The sequence below is a fragment of the Salmo salar genome, chromosome 11 (assembly GCF_965601325.2).
Source record: "Salmo salar chromosome 11, fSalSal1, whole genome shotgun sequence".
NCBI lineage: Eukaryota > Metazoa > Chordata > Actinopteri > Salmoniformes > Salmonidae > Salmo > Salmo salar.
This window is the reverse complement of record NC_138301.1, coordinates 31,467,776-31,485,000: the sequence shown is the minus strand read 5'-3', so window position 1 is coordinate 31,485,000 and position 17,225 is coordinate 31,467,776. Positions and strand designations below refer to the sequence as shown.

The 17,225-nt window shown below is 44.8% G+C and overlaps 1 protein-coding gene across 3 annotated transcripts in view; it reads left to right on the top strand.

The window, feature by feature from the left end:
• LOC106562446 (nuclear factor of activated T-cells, cytoplasmic 3) overlaps positions 1-17,225 on the top strand; it is a 90,158-nt gene that overhangs the window by 52,251 nt on the left and 20,682 nt on the right. For 2 of the 3 annotated variants that reach the window (XM_045689317.2, XM_045689319.2), the window contains exons 4-8: positions 3,533-3,732; positions 4,264-4,460; positions 4,632-4,772; positions 15,609-15,664; positions 15,866-15,992. In XM_045689317.2, the coding sequence (XP_045545273.1) occupies positions 3,533-3,732; positions 4,264-4,460; positions 4,632-4,772; positions 15,609-15,664; positions 15,866-15,992 (721 nt within the window). The remainder of the gene's footprint in view (positions 1-3,532; positions 3,733-4,263; positions 4,461-4,631; positions 4,773-15,608; positions 15,665-15,865; positions 15,993-17,225) is intronic. The other variant, XM_045689318.2, reaches the window with a different exon arrangement.

The following is a 17,225-nucleotide window of genomic DNA, read 5'->3' as shown; positions in this document are numbered from 1 at the left end:
GGGGTTCTCTAGGGATTGAGGATGACCCCATAATAGGGGGATATTATACAGGAAGTAATGTTGATCGTATAAACAACTTTCAGCACATCTAAATATATTCAATTGCCAAAATGAAGACAAGCTTTTTTGACATTTGGAGTTGCAGTCAGTCTGCACATCCATTGTCTCAGAGATTCGTTGCACTCTATTTCTTATGAGACTTTACCTTTCTGCTAGTCTCACCTGGTACCCTACAAAGACCTGTAGGGACAATATTAGTGACTCCCACTATAAAGAGTAGTCCTGTAGGGACAACATTAATACCACTATAACAGCTGTGTTTCTGTATTCAGGTAGGGTTAAATCAATGCTACTTCTCCTATTTGCAGATCTAAGAGACCATTATAGTGCACCTCTCTTCCTCTTTAAAAGCTCTGAAGGACTAATCCATTACTAGGCTGGACTGTTCACCCCTGTCCACTCAGCTGGGTGCCCATGTGTTGTGGATGCCACAGGCCCTATCCCTGACTCTGGCCTTGTTTCGACGGGCGAAATGGCACCACCTCTTAGGCTGATCGCCCGAAGTGTGTGTGTGTGTGTGTGTGTGTGTGTGTGTGTGTGTGTGTGTCACAGCGTGAGACAAGGATGTGACCTCGCATGCTTCGCCCCAGCCGTCCAAAAGCTTCTTAGCGTAGTCAGTGCAGGGTCAGGGAGGAGTCAGATTGTCTCCTAGATATCAGCCTGTAGACCGTAGGTTCAACAGGAGCAGGCTTAGAGGGCACACACACTTCCAAGACGTCCAGCTAGGAATGACTTTAGGGGGCTTTCCCTGTCCCTTTAAGTTCTATCCTAAGCCTGTGTCTGCCCCTCTGCCAGGTGCTCTTGACTTAACCACCAGGTACCATTGTTCTAATGCATGCAATATCAAAATGCTTTGGTTTTTGTTCATTAAAGCAGTGGCTGCATTTGATTAGTAAGCACCCAGTATTTCAGCATGAACAATGTGTTGTGGAACTGGAAATTCTAAGTGAGACAAATTGTCCAGTACCACATCAACCTGAACTGGAAGTAGGCCTACTGCTCAGCTGTAATGTGTCTGCCATGTGTTGAAAGGTTAAGAATCAAGAATGAAGTCCAAGTGGAACAGAACAGGTCTAATCATCCATACTCTAAAGGTCTCCATGTGTTGCTGGTGCTTTCCTAGATGTGCCTGCCTGTATAAATAGGTGGAGCTGCAAAGCAGAGAGGAGAGTGACCTAACCTGGTTGAGTTGAGCCTGGCAGGGCTGCAGTGGGCAGCTGCTGGGCCTGCTTTTAAAAAAAAATGTCAGCTACCCTGAAGAAGAATTAACCAGCCAGACCAGACCAGCCGGGCCTTGTAACCTGTAACTAGGCCTATGAGGAGCCAGGTCATCATAAACCCTGCCCCCTTTCTCTCTCTCACACACACACACACACACACACGCACACACACACACACACACACACACACACACACACACACATACACACACACACACACACACATACACACACACACACACACACACACACACACACACACACACACACACACACACACACACACACACACACACACACACACACACACACACACATACACATACACATACACACACATACACATACACATACACATACACAGAGGTCAGGGAGAGGGGTGGGTTAGGGTTCACTGCGTAAACAAAGCCCCTGACCAGCATCGTCTTGCAGACTGTGTGTCCCGGCTACCTCACCTCCCTACCCCTATTCAGAACACTGAGGCTTTATGCTGATTAGAAGCCTGCTCCTGTCTTCAGTGTTATAGTAGTAGAGGTCTTTACCACTCTGTATGATACCCAGGGGACTCGTCTTCTCTCAAAGACCACTAAACATAACACATCGTTTCCACTGACTCTGTCTGACCCCAACAGGCCTCCATACCTCTATTCTGACCCCGCTAGGTCCCATCTATGTGTTTTAGTCAGAGAGAAAATAGTCTGAAAATTCAATAAAAACCAATGGAGTGGCTGATAGGATCTCTCCCCCCTAAGTGAGCACACACCACCACAGTCAAGCTTTCAGTTGGAGCTGGAAAGGAAAAGGATGTCCAATAATTGCTTTCAGAGAAAGTAAATATTTTAAAACCTAGCGGCATGTGATTTTTGGTGGTTGGTGTTTTTCTCAGGTACACTTGTTTCCATCCAGACCATCATTTCACTGTTTTGGCTGCTGTTGCTCTGTGGACCAACTGCATAATGACTTCTCCCACCCTCAAACCCCCCTCCTTTCTTTTCTCTTTTTTACTCCTTCCACACCTAACCTTTTTCTCTCTTTCCCCAAACAGTAACACCGGTGTGTGTGTGTGAGACGCAGGGTGGGGAGCAGGGGTAACCCTCCAGCTGCGGTGGAGCCAGGGGTTGGATGTGGCTTGGCTGGGCCGGGGAGGTGGGTACGGGGCAGGTGGTGGGTGGAAGTGGTGGTGGAGGGGGTGCCATCCTGCCGTCACGGCCCCTGCCAAGCACAACATTCCTAACAGTAGTGGGATTGTGTTGTCGGTGTTTTCTCTGTCCCTCTGAGGAGAGAATGGAGGGGAGGGGCTCTCACCTGCATGGCAGGCTGGTGGCCATTTTGGCTCCTGAAAGAGCCAAGAAGGAGAGAGCAGCTGCATAGGCTGCCCAGGGCTCAGGCCAAGCTGGCACTGGCACCACAGCTGGATCAGGGTCATGGGCGTTGGTTGGCAATTTCACTGACAGGTTTAGTCTAGAACCCAAAACCGCAGCTTCACCAATAAAATGTTCTTTAAAAGGTGCACGATAGACCACACAGAATGAGTTGAAGATCATATCCGTGGTGACTTGTTTTTCCAAGTTTGCACTCCATTCAGTAAAGTTGTAGCCATTTTGTTTCCGGTACTGTGGTGCACCAAAGAATGTCTTTCAAGATAGATTTTTTTTTTCACTCCATTTCCATTTCCATGGTCTTTCTCCTTTCTCTCTCGTGTTTTGAAAACGTGTCTCCTCGTTTTTTGCTTGGTCTTTTTGGGTAGCTCCGACCTGTTGGGGGTTTGTCTCGGAAAATACTGGGCTAAGGTCTGAGATGGTGGTTCCTCTGCAGAAGGGATTTTGGAGGTAATTGTGCACATGCTGGTTGGGATCCCTGTTAAAACAGAGAGTAGACAAAGGGGGAAATGATGAGGGTCTTTAGTTCGAGGAGGAGAACGTGTTTGTGTATGTGCGTGTGTGTGTGTGTGTGTGTGCGTGTGTGTGTGTGTGCGTGTGTGTGTGTGTGTTGACCTGGTTGGAGGCCAAGTAGAGAGATCCAGATGAATCTCCAGAGATCCTGCCAGAAATTCCTGACTGACTGGGGGTTTTCACTTGAACGTTTGAAGCTGACATTTAGGCTAGACTCCCTCCAGAAAAGAGAGAAATGGGCATTGGGAAGTAAAGGAAATGTGCAGATTGTCCTGGAAGTGCGATGCTCATATGGACTCTATCTAAATACTAATGTTTTTCTTTCTCCCCCCTTTCCTCCGTATCTCTGCCTTGTCTCAGCTGATGGGCTACAACGAGAAGCCTGTCAACCTACAGATGTTCATCGGCACGGCAGACGACCGCTACCTCAGACCTCACGCCTTCTACCAGGTGCATCGGATCACTGGGAAAACGGTGGCCACCGCCAGCCAGGAGATCATCATCTCCAGCACCAAAGTTCTCGAGATTCCTCTGCTTCCCGAAAACAATATGTCTGCCAGGTGGGTGTCATGGTCGCTCAAGGATTACATTACTCAGTTGAATTATGAGCGCTACCTCCTAGCACAGAGGAAGACCTTGAAAGTGTAAAAATAACCGTTTATGATCAAACAGGATCGTAATATCCACAGACAGACACACATGCATACATACACACAGGAGGAATTTTATTTGTCTTAATTCAAACCAACAGGAGGGTTAAGTTCAGTAGGAAAATATGAGAATTTCCCACCAAGCAGAATATGCTTACAATACACTTTATTCCCTTATTTATGGATCTACATTAACCACAGTATATATTTAGTCTTTTATTTCGAAGGCTCTGGTTTTCCAAGATGTTTTGTCTTAGATTTGGTGTTTCCCCTCATAGCTGTAGCATTAATAAATCATATTTACTGCATTTACACTTTGTAATTTTAATTTGTAATATTTTTTCACAATATGATGGCAAAGGTTTATTATGGAATTCATTCAGCCTTTCATTCAGCCTAATGAATTGCTTAATTGATACCCAATCGGGGGGTGTTGCTTAGCTCCCCTCCCTATCTCTCTTGCAGTATTGACTGTGCTGGCATCCTGAAGCTGCGGAACTCAGACATTGAGCTGCGGAAGGGGGAGACTGATATCGGGCGGAAGAACACGCGTGTGCGAGTGGTGTTTCGTGTTCACATTCCCCAGCCCAATGGGAAGGTTCTCTCTCTACAGGCTGCATCCATCCCCGTGGAGTGTTGTGAGTGTCCAGATACACACACACACACACACACACACACACACACACACACTCAGCCTTTTTCTCTCTCTTTACCCCCCCCACTCATCTCTTTTTCTCTGTCTCTTTCTATCTTTCTCATATGTACATTGCTGCCTATGTAAACCCCTCTCCTCTCCTCTATCCTCCCAGCCCAGCGTTCGGCCCAGGAGCTTCCCCAGGTAGAGAAGGCCAGTCTGACCGGCTGTCTGGTCAGCGGGGGAGAGGAGATGGTCATCACAGGATCCAACTTTTTCCCCGAATCAAAGGTCATGTTCCTGGAGAAGGGCCCTGGTAAGAGACTTGTACACACAGCGTCTCACACACAGGGGGGAAATCCTTAGGGACATCCTTGCTGAGTAATGTGATTGTTTTTCTTGATTATTTGTATTATATTGTATTTGACTTTATTTTGTAAATTGTGTATACAGTATGCAGGGCTCCCTTGTAAAAGGGATGTTGGTCTCTATGGTGTCTCCCTTTTAAAATAAAAGTAAAATAAAATATTGTTGACCCACCAGCGGACTCTTAATTCACATGGTCGAACAGTCCAACGGATCAGGAGAGATTATTTTTAGATTGTCCTCTTGCTACAATGGTCTTATATCAGATACAGCTGAAGTCGGAAGTTTACATACACCTAGGTTGGAGTCATTAAAACTCGTTTTTCAACCACTCCACAAATCGGAAGTCGGTTAGGACATCTACTTTGTGCATGACACAAGTAATTTTTCCAACAATTGTTTACAGACAGATTATTTCACTTATAATTCACTGATTCACAATTCCAGTGGGTCAGAACTGTACATACACTAAGTTGACTGTGCCTTTAAACAGCTTGCTAAATTCCAGAAAATGATGTCATGGCCTTAGAAGCTTCTGATGGGCTAATTGACATCATTTGAGACAATTGGAGGTGTACCTGTGTATGTATTTCAAGGCCTACCTTCAAACTCAGTGCCTCTTTGCTTGACATCATGGGCAAATCAAAATAAATCAGCCAAGACCTCAGAAAAAACATTGTAGACCTCCACAAGTCTGATTCATCCTTGGGAGCAATTTCCAAATGCCTGAAGGTACCACGTTCATCTGTACAAACAATAGTACGCAAGTATAAACACCATGGGACCACCATACCGCTCAGGAAGGAGACGTGTTCTGTCTCCTAGAGATGAATGTACTTCGGTGTGAAAAGTGCAAATCAATCCCAGAACAACAGCAAAGGACCTTGTGAAGGAAACGGGTACAAAAGTATCTATATCCACAGTAAAACGAGTCCTATATCAACATAACCTGAAAGGCCGCTCAGCAAGGAAGAAGCCACTGCTCCAAAACCGCCATAAAAAAAGCCAGACTACGGTTTGCAACTGCACATGGGGACAAAGATCGTACTTTTTGGAGAAATGTCCTCTGGTCTGATGAATCAAAAATAGAACTGTTTGGCCATAATGACCATCGTTATGTTTGGAGGAAAAAGGGAGAGGCTTGCAAGCCGAAGAACACCATCCCAACCATTGAAGCATGGGGGTGGCAGCATCATGTTGTGGGGGTGCTTTGCTGCAGGAGGGACTGGTGCACTTCACAAAATAGATGGCTCCATGAGGAAGGAAAATTATGTGGATATATTAAAGAAACGTCTCAAGACATCAGTCAGGAAGTTAAAGCTTGGTCGCAAATGGGTCTTCCAAATGGACAATGACCCCAAGTATACTTCCAAAGTTGTGGGAAAATGGCTTAAGGACAACAAAGTCAAGGTATTGGAGTGGCCATCACAATCCCATAGAAAATATGTGGGCAGAAATGAAAAAGCGTATGCGAGCAAGGACGCCTACAAGCCTGACTCAGTTACACCAGCTCTGTCAGGAGGAATGGGCCAAAATTCACCCAACTTATTGTGGGAAGCTTGTGGAAGGCTACTCAAAATGTTTGACCCAAGTTAAACAATTTAAAGACAATGCTACCAAATACTAATTGAGTGTATGTAAACGTCTGACCCACTGGGAATGTGATGAAAGAAATAAAAGCTGAAATAAATCATTCTCTCTACTATTATTCTGACATTTCAAATTCTTAAAATAAAGTGGTGATCCTAACTGACCTAAGATAGGGAATTTTTACTAGGATTAAATGTCAGGAATTGTGAAACTGAGTTTAAATGTATTTGGCTAAGGTTTATGTAAACTTCCGACTCCAAGTGTATATAATACTATTTGGTTCATCCAAATTAAACAGCTTAGAATATCCACAGTAGCAAATTCTCTGTAGTTTGGATCCAGTGAGTTGACCCAAGATCTGGGTTGCTTTAGGTACTGTACCTCCAGCTTAACTAAAATCAAATAAAAAATCTATTCAAAATGTATTGGTCACATACACATGGTTAGCAGATGCTAATGCGAGTGTAGCGAAATGCTTGTGCTTCTAGTTCCGACCATGCAGTAATATCTAACAAGTAATCTAACAATTTCACAACAACTACCTTATATACACAAGTGTAAAGGAATGAATAAGAATATGTACATATAAATATATGGATGAGCGATGGCCGAACGGCATAGGCAAGATGCAGTAGATGGTATAGAGTACAGTATATACATATGAGATGAGTAATGTAGGGTATGTAAACGTTATATAAGTGGCATTGTTTAAAGTGACAAGTGATACATTTATTACATCCAATTTTTAATTATTAAAGTGGCTAGAGATTTGAGTCAGTATGTTGGCAGCAGCCACTCAATGTTAGTGATGGCTGTTTAACAGTCTGATGGCCTTAAGATAGAAGCTGTTTTTCAGTCTCTCGGTCCCAGCTTTGATGCACCTGTACTGACCTCGCCTTCTGGATGATAGCGGGGTGAACAGGCAGTGGCTCGGGTGGTTGTTGTCCTTGATGATCTTTTTGGCCTTCCTGTGACATCGGGTGGTGTAGGTGTCCTGGAGGGCAGGTAGCTTGACCCCGGTGATGCGTTGTGCAGACCTCACTACCCTCTGGAGAGCCTTACGGTTGTGGGCGGAGCAGTTGCTGTACCAGGCGGTGATACAGCCCGACAGGATGCTCTCGACTGTGCATCTGTAAAAGTTTGAGTGTTTTTGGTGACAAACCAAATTTCTTCAGCCTCCTGAGGTTGAAGAGGCACTGTTGCAACAACGTAACTATTGTTGTGTAGAAAACAGCAGGAGTGTAAGGACCCTTCTCAACATACTCTAGATAGAACGTCACCATCACCAATCTCCTCTTGCAACACAGAGTTCAAACAGGTTCCAATAGCTGATTTACTGACTGCGGAGGAAGAGTCAGACCCAACTAGATAGAAACACCTGGAAAAAGAACAGTCCTATGCCTCCTACAGCCCTGGGCTGCGTTCCACACCATGCTGCTATCCCGCCCACTAGCACTGCTCTACTATTTAAAGCACATCTCTATTCTGTCATCCATGGAATGTCACTACTGAGTTCTGAGTTATAATACACACATAGCTCAAGAGCAAGAGACACTAAAAATGGATCTCAATCTCTTTTTCTGATCGTTTCTGTCCATCCCAAGAGAAAGATGGGTAGCATATCTGGCTACTGCTACTGACTGATACACAGGTTATCACACACTCACACAATACAATCTACTGCTTCCACCTGGCTCCTCAGTCTCTCTCTAGTCCTTATCAGTGTTAATATTTAGCCCTGCCCTGACCTGTTTAGTGTATTAACTTAAGAAGAGAGAGTCTCTGAGTGTGGTCAGTCCTTCTGCTCATACTGTACCTCTTCATTAATCGCTTGGGTTGAACTTAGCTTACTACAACCCACTATTTAGACTCTCCCTCCTCTAACTCTTTCAATAATAAAACACAAGTATGGGCGGGTTCCAGGATGGAAACTGTGAAAGGGTGACAGCATTCTGTGAACCAGTCCCTGCCTGCCCACCATAGCTTTGTGAAAGAGGCCAAACTGAATCAAGTTCAAACACGGAGGAGAGTCAAGGGTGCTGTTACTTATTGACTAAGATACATTATTTTGAGAAATTGAGTGGAAACCTTTTAACCTAGGAGTGGAGAGTTTACCCTAAGAGTGGAGTGGAGGAAACTTGGGCCCTGCAAACATGATGTGTGTCATCATGGGGGAAAGAGAGCGATAATGATGATCTGGTTTGTGTAAATTGTCCCTCATCAAGGCTAATCCAGACGCTTATTGCAGAACATGCCTGATTGGAGGGAGCGGATGGAGGGATGGAATAAAGAGAGGAGAGTAAGAGAGTAGTAATGACAGAGTTTTCCACCTCCTCCTTCCATAAACAGAGTACAACAGTGGAATCACGTTTATTGTGGTTAGTTAGTTAATGTATAGTCACTGTTTCCTGTGGGGGGTAGGGTGGGGACTTCATGCGGGGGTTGGTGGATGGGAACTTCATGCGGGGGGTAGGGTGGGGACTTCATGCGGGGGGTAGGGTGAGGACTTCATGTGGGGGTTAGGGTGAGGACTTCATGCGGGGGGTAGGATGGGGGTCTTCCTGGGGGTGTAGGGTGGGATCTTCATGTGGGGGGTAGGATAGGGTCTTACTGCGGGGTTAGGATGGGGTCTTCCTGGGGGGGTAGGGTGGGGTCTTCATGTGGGGGGTAGGATGGTGTCTTCCTGCGGGGGGTAGGGTGGGGTCTTCCTGGGGGGGTAGGGTGGGGTCTTCCTGCGGGGGGTAGGATGGGGTCTTCCTGCGGGGGGTAGGATGGGGTCTTCCTACGGGGGGTAGGATGGGGTCTTCCTGGGGTATACATACAAATAAATGCAGTGGCGGCGCGCCGCTCCTAAATGCACAGAGGAGAGGAGGGTTGGGTAACAGGGATCCCTAGCTCCAGGCACCAGTTGATAACAAGTACTACATTATGGTTTATGGAATCTCTACTGGACTCTCTATGGTTTATGGAATCTCTACTGGACTCTCTATGGTTTATGGAATCTCTACTGGACTCTCTACGGTTTATGGAATCTCTACTGGACTCTCTATGGTTTATGGAATCTCTACTGGACTCTCTATGGTTTATGGAATCTCTACTGGACTCTCTATGGTTTATGGAATCTCTACTGGACTCTCTATGGTTTATGGAATCTCTACTGGACTCTCTCTACGGTTTATGGAATCTCTACTGGACTCTCTACGGTTTATGGAATCTCTACTGGACTCTCTACGGTTTATGGAATCTCTACTGGACTCTCTACTACGGTTTATGGAATCTCTACTGGACTCTACGGTTTATGGAATCTCTACTGGACTCTATGGTTTATGGCACTCTCTACTGGACTCTCTATGGTTTATGGAATCTCTACTGGACTCTATGGTTTATGGAATCTCTACTGGACTCTCTACGGTTTATGGAATCTTTACTGGACTCTCTACGGTTTATGGAATCTCTACTGGACTCTCTATGGTTTATGGAAGCTCTACTGGACTCTCTATGGTTTATGGAAGCTCTACTGGACTCTCTATGGTTTATGGAATCTCTACTGGACTCTCTATGGTTTATGGAATCTCTACTGGACTCTCTACTGGACTCTCTTCTTGACTTGTTCAATTCCCGTTTTTAAAGATGATAAAAGTCACTTTCAATAGAAACGTTTGCTAAATGACCATACTATGTTTTTATTACAAGCAGTAATGGAGGTATTTTAGTGAGTTGGTTGTGTGTGTCCATCCAGTTTACCAGTTCTTTGTGGGCTTCAGTTAGTTATGTCAATGGACTGGACTGCACTGCAGATAGGGGAGGAGGGAGAGGGGTAGTTGAAGAAGGGGAGCCATAATGATGCAGGCAGGCGAACTCTGGTCCATCTCTCTACAGCAGGTCTGTCAGTGTGAGGTCTGGTCTTTGGCTCGTTCGCTCATCACCTCCTAATGCTAGGAAAAGCAGAAAGGTCCTTTCCCTCTGTCCAGATGAAACAGGATCACATCCATTGGCTTCACGCTGACTTCTATCACTTTATTACCTGCTCTGGGGGAGGGGAGGGAGGGAGGGGAGGGAGGGAGGGGGAGGGAGGGGAGCAGTTTGGCTCAGAGGAAGGGGAATATGAAAAATGCATTATTATTATTCTGAGGGAAAAAAATATTATTTGACCAGAGTGAACCTCATCAAACAGAAGAAAAGGACCCCTAGATGGAATGACTGACTATACTGACTGACTCTACTGATGGACTATTTTGGCCTACTGACTACTGGCTTACTGACTGTACTGTACTGACTATACTGGCTTACTGACTGACTACTCTACTGACTCTACTGGCTTACTGACTGACTGTACTGTACTGACTATACTGGCTTACTGGCTCTACTGGCTTACTGACTGACTGTACTTTACTGGCTTACTGACTCAACTGGCTTACTGACTGACTGTACTGTACTGACTATACTGGCATACTGACTACTGACTGACTGCTGTACTGACTATACTGGCCAACTGACTCTACTGTCTTACTGACTGACTGTACTGTACTGACTATACTGGCCTACTGACTCTACTGTCTTACTGACTGACTGTACTGTACTGACTATACTGGCTTACTGACTGACTGTACTGACTCTACTGTCTTACTGACTGACTGTACTGTACTGACTATACTGGCCTACTGACTCTACTGTCTTACTGACTGACTGTACTGTACTGACTATACTGGCTTACTGACTGACTCTACTGTACTGACTACTGGCTTACTGACTACTGTACTGACTATACTGGCATACTGACTACTGACTGACTGTACTGTACTCAAATCCAATTTATTTATATAGCCCTTCGTACATCAGCTGATATCTCAAAGTGCTGTACAGAAACCCAGCCTAAAACCCCAAACAGCAAGCAATGCATGTGAAAGAAGCACGGTGGCTAGGAAAAACTCCCTAGGAAAAACTCCCTAGAAAGGCCAAAAACCTAGGAAGAAACCTAGAGAGGAACCAGGCTATGAGGGGTGGCCAGTCCTCTTCTGGCTGTGCCGGGTGGATATTATAACAGAACATGGTCAAGATGTTAAAATGTTCATAAATGACCAGCATGGTCAAATAATAATAATCATAGTAGTTGTCGAGGGTGCAACAAGCACGTCCGGTGAACAGGTCAGGGTTCCATAGCCGCAGGCAGAACAGTTGAAACTGGAGCAGCAGCACGGCCAGGTGGACTGGGGACTGCAAGGAGTCATCATGCCAGGTAGTCCTGAGGCATGGTCCTAGGGCTCAGGTCCTCCGAGAGAAAGAAAGAAAGAGAGAATTAGAGAGAGCATATTTAAATTCACACAGGACACCGGATAAGACAAGAGAAATACTCCAGATGTAACAGACTGACCCTAGCCCCCCGACACATAAACTACTGCAGCATAAATACTGGAGGCTGAGACAGGAGGGATCAGAAGACACTGTGGCCCCATCCGATGATACCCCCGGACAGGGCCAAACAGGCAGGATATAACCCCACCCACTTTGCCAAAGCACAGCCTCCACACCACTAGAGGGATGTCTCCAACCACCAACTGACTATACTGGCTTACTGGCTCAACTGGCTTACTGACTGACTGTACTCTACTGACTCTACTGGCTTACTGACTGACTGTACTGTACTGACTCTACTGGCTTACTGGCTCTACTGGCTTACTGACTGACTGTACTTTACTAGCTTACTGACTCAACTGGCTTACTGACTGACTGTACTTTACTAGCTTACTGACTCAACTGGCTTACTGACTGACTGTGCTGTACTGACTATACTGGCCTACTGACTCTACTGTCTTACTGACTGACTGTACTGTACTGACTCTACTGGCTTACTGACTGACTGTACTGTAATGACTATACTGGCTTACTGACTCTACTGTACTTACTGACTACTGACTGACTCTACTGACTGACTCTACTGACTGACTCTACTGTAATGACTACTGTAGGGCCTTGATGAGGGCAGAAGGCGAGGGGAGGATGATGTAAAGAAAACTGTGGTTGAATTGAAATTGCATTTAACACACCAGGCACCAGTGTTTTTCCTTTCTTCCATACAAAAGGTCTAAAAGCTACAGTTATTCTAGCTTTCTGAATAGCTTAGCCCTCATTGTTTTGGTAGATATCATAACACATGGACGTGTGTTTTAACTCTCTGAGAGAGGAGTGTATATAGAACATGTTTTTCTCTGAAAGGGAGGGGTGGATGGATGTGTTTTCTCTCCATCATCGGGTAGGTTCCAGTTGGTGCTTGTTTAGTGGTGGGCGGAGGACGGTGGCAGTACACGTGGGGCCCTCTCCCTCCTCTCTCCTGCCTATTGAATGTCAACATGTGCTGCAGAAATACATTTAGTATGCTGAAATCAGACAGAGCTAAGGCACCCAAGGTCATTATTCAGTCATTACCAGAAAGCTGACTCAGATACCTAGAGGAGTAGCTCGAGCCCCTCTTTCACGAGAAGAGATGGAACCTCCCAGTAGAGATACAATAGCCTAAAGTGGCTTATGTCATAAACCTGTTCTGTTTCATTCTGTGGGACGGTGGAATCTCCAGACACTTCTATAGAGCTCAAATGCACCACAGGATTACTGGGGCAAAGACTGTCATCTGCCTCTGTTAGGATGAGATCAAGGGTCTTCCTAACTAAAGTAGTATGTTATCTCTCTGAACAGTTACCAGTTAAGAGGAGATCAGAGTAGGGCCATCTACTATAGATGGCTATTAGAAGGGGAAGTGTTTGGAAAGAAAAGCAGAATACTGTAGATGTACAGGACTTAGCCTATAACTACAGTACAGCTATAAGTTCCCATTGTAAAGATGGGGATTCTTTCAGCAGGCATTAGGGCAGATTGTTTTGGGGAGCCCATTGGTTAAGTGGAGAAGTAACACAGGTGCAGTCAGATGTAATCAGATCCATATGTGATGTTATGAACAGCATGAAACAGCCCCATTTGCAATTGCAAGGTAGCGTGGCATCATGCCATTTAAAAAAAGTTGTACCTACTTACTACTGTAAGTGACTGCAGTATCAATCTGACCTAGAATACGTGGACAACTACAAATACCTAGGTGTCTGGCTAGACTGTAAGCTCTCCTTCCAGACTCATATCAAACATCTCCAATCCAAAATCAAATCTAGAATCGGCTTTCTATTTCGCAACAAAGCCTCCTTCACTCACGCCGCCAAACTTACCCTAGTAAAACTGACTATCCTACCGATCCTCGACTTCGGCGATGTCATCTCCAAAATAGCTTCCAATATTCTACTCAGCAAATTGGATGCAGTCTATCACAGTGCCATCCGTTTTGTTACCAAAGCGCCTTATACCACCCACCACTGTGACCTGTATGCTCTAGTCGGCTGGCCCTCGCTACATATTCGTCGCCAGACCCACTGGCTCCAGGTCATCTAGAAGTCTATGCTAGGTAAAGCTCCGCCTTATCTCAGCTCACTGGTCACGATAACAACACCCAGCCGTAGCACGCACTCCAGCAGGTATATCTCACTGGTCATCCCCAAAGCCAACACCTCCTTTGGCTGCCTTTCCTTCCAGTTCTCTGCTGCCAGTGAATGGAAAGAATTCCAAAAATCGCTGAAGCTGGAGACTTACATTTCCCTCACTAACTTTAAACTTCAGCTATCTGAGCAGCTAACCGATCGCTGCAGCTGTACATAGTCCATCTGTAAATAGCCCACCCAATCTACCTACCTCATCCCCATATTGTTTTTATTTACTTTGCTGCTCTTTTGCACACCAGTATCACTACTTACACACCATCTGCTCATCTATCACTCCAGTGTTAATCTGCTAAATTGTTATTACTTTGCTACTATGGCCTATTTATTGCCATACCTCCTCATGCCATTTGCACACACTGTATATAGACTTTATTTTTTTCTATTGTGTTATTGACTGTACTCTTGTTTATTCCATGTGTAACTCTGTGTTGTTGTATGTTGTCGAACTGCTTTTCTTTATCTTGGCCAGGTCGCAGTTGTAAATGAGAACTTGTTCTCAACTAGCTTACCTGGTTAAATAAAGGTGAAATAAAAAAAGTAGTTGTGCAGTAGTAGCGGAGTACATTTCTGATTTAGTAGTTGTGATGATCGTGACTTCTCCTTAACTGCAGCAGCCCGTTATAATTCTCTCAACTGTTTTTCTGAATGGCTGGATGCCTAAGATGTCTGGCCAGATCATTAGATCTGTAGGAGGAAAACTGGAAAATAAGAGGATGTTTCCTTTCCTAAGCCAGCCAGAACTCTGGCAGCGCAACGAAGCCTAGCGCGTGGTGGACCGACCGGCAGAGGGAGGAGGGAGGCACGGATTTTGAATAAATAGAGAGTTATTCCACTCGTCTCTCCATAATGTTAACCAGGCAAGACAAATTGCAGGATATTTAGACTTCGATTACTTTTTAATAGCTGTAAAAATACTCTCCACAGAATTTGTGTCCATAAAGATGACATCATTGAGATGTTTCTGTTCCCCCAGCCAGAACCAATTGAAATCCCTCTGCTTTCCGAAGATCTTCTGTGGTTCATATTGAGCCATGTCTGCTGGGGCAGAGAGTCTTACACTAACATGATGATCATTAGGAAAATAGACAGTAACCCAGAAGATATATTACAAAAAGACTTAAAGATGGTTCTGAAATATAGTGCGATGATCATAGATTGTCTTCATAATTAGGTTCTTTGGCCGGAGTGTATTGCATGTCAGGTGCTTTGAGCTACTTGACTTATTCAACTCAGCATTACTATATGATCTTTAGATTTAATGGTCTTGGTTTTCTATTTGAAAACTATTTGGCAGATACTATAATTCACTTCCTCCCAGATTCACATTGATATAGGAATTAGTCCAAGAGCTGGCAATTCAATTAGGGGAGGATTTGATGAAGTCCTTTGTGTCAAATTTGTCTGTTGACTCCATCTGTTTTATGGAGGAGGAGGAGGAGGTGGGTTGACTCTATGCTGAATCCCTTTGGGTGCCATTCTACCATTTATTCAATTAATTCACACATAATTTGAAAAGCAGACAAAGAGCTGAATGCATTGTCTCTCGCCAGGCCCAGACTGGAGTGGGAATGCTGTGATCTTGCCGTCTGTCAAAATGGAGTCCTACAATGTGTTTTACTCATCTGTCATGTCTTCTCCCTCTCTTTTTGTCTTTTTAGATGGAAGACCCCAGTGGGAAGTGGAGGCGAAAATCATCCATGAGAAAAGTCAAGGAGTAAGTGGAACATAAGCTTTCTACACCTCTCTGTAACTTAGCTGTCACAAACATGATGTATATTATTCTGTATGATTAGGCTATATTTTTACAGCTGTTATATTGATGTAGCATTATTCATTAATTATTACTAAAGTATCCTGACTAATGTGAATGTCTGTGAGAAGTGGAAACGTTGACTGTGTTGGTTCCTTCTCCCAGTCGAGCGTCGTAGTCGAGGTTCCTCCCTACCACAGTAAGACCGTGACCTCTGCTGTTCAGGTGCACTTCTACGTGTGTAACGGCAAACGGAAAAGGAGCCAATCACAACGCTTCACTTACCTGTCAGGTAGGAGGATCTACATTCTACACCAATCATAGTGCTTGAATTGCAAGTATTTAGAATCACTGGCGGTTGTGTTCCACTGCAGATGATTAGATATGGCAACACGTGGTGTTTAGCTAACATCTCATCAACCACATTTATATGATGTAGCAATTGTGTCGTATGTGTGGCAGTGGGAGTGTTCTAAAGACATACTGGAACAGGATCAAGTGGAGTCACGTTGAAACCTGCTTTTCACTCCTCTGTTGACCTCTCAGGGGACTGACAGAAAGCAGATACAGCCATGGAAAGCAGCAGCACAGGCATACAAACATACACACACTGCTGAGGATCCTGCTTTTGGGCTTAGCTAACTAACCCGGTTTTGGAGAGCTTTGAACTTTCCCTCCCAGTTTGCATAGCTGTGGTTAAAGAAGGGGCACCTCCACTAACAGTTACATGTGCACCTGCCAACTGTTCATGTAAAGCACCATGAAACTCTATTGCTGTCTTTTTATGATGTGTATTTGCATTTAAGTTTTAGTATGCAAGTCTCTGCTCTCCAGGAACATTTTACTGCACACAGGAATTGTGGGAATTTCAAACGGTGTTGTTTGTCTAAAATTAAATCTCTCCAAGGCTTTTTTTTTAACGTGGATTCTACAGTTTCCTAATGTTTTTCATTAAGTCAAATCCCTGCATAGTTACTTGATATTGTTATTGTTTTCCAACAATAACGTCAAACCAACGTTAGTCAAAATGAAAACTGTGTTGGCGGAATATAATGACAAGTGAGCAATTTCTGATATCACAGCAGTGTGTGTGCGTGCGTTTAGATGTGTATGTGCCCCTCCACCCACTCTCCGTTTGCAGCACGTCGCCCACTCTTCAAGTGCTTCCTGTTTTCCACGCTACCCTACCAGGACAGCCAATTAGTGCACAGCACAGGAAGCCTGCTCTGTCAGTGTATACGCCACTATTGTTACCACGGACACCGCATGCTTAATTGTGTCATCACCGGCCCACCAATCACACTGTGCTACCTAGTGTGCGTGGGTAGTAGGGCCCTGGCTGGCACGGCGCAGTTTAGGGATGAACTGTGAGAAAAGAGCATCAGTTAACTTCTGAGATCCCTTAAAGAGGATGTCACGATTAGAATGTGTAGGGTTCTCAGTTGTTCCTGGTCAGGTGGTCAAGACAAGAAAAACTTAGTCATCAGGGTTGGCCAAGTATGGATAGGTGCTGTCAGCATAGTCC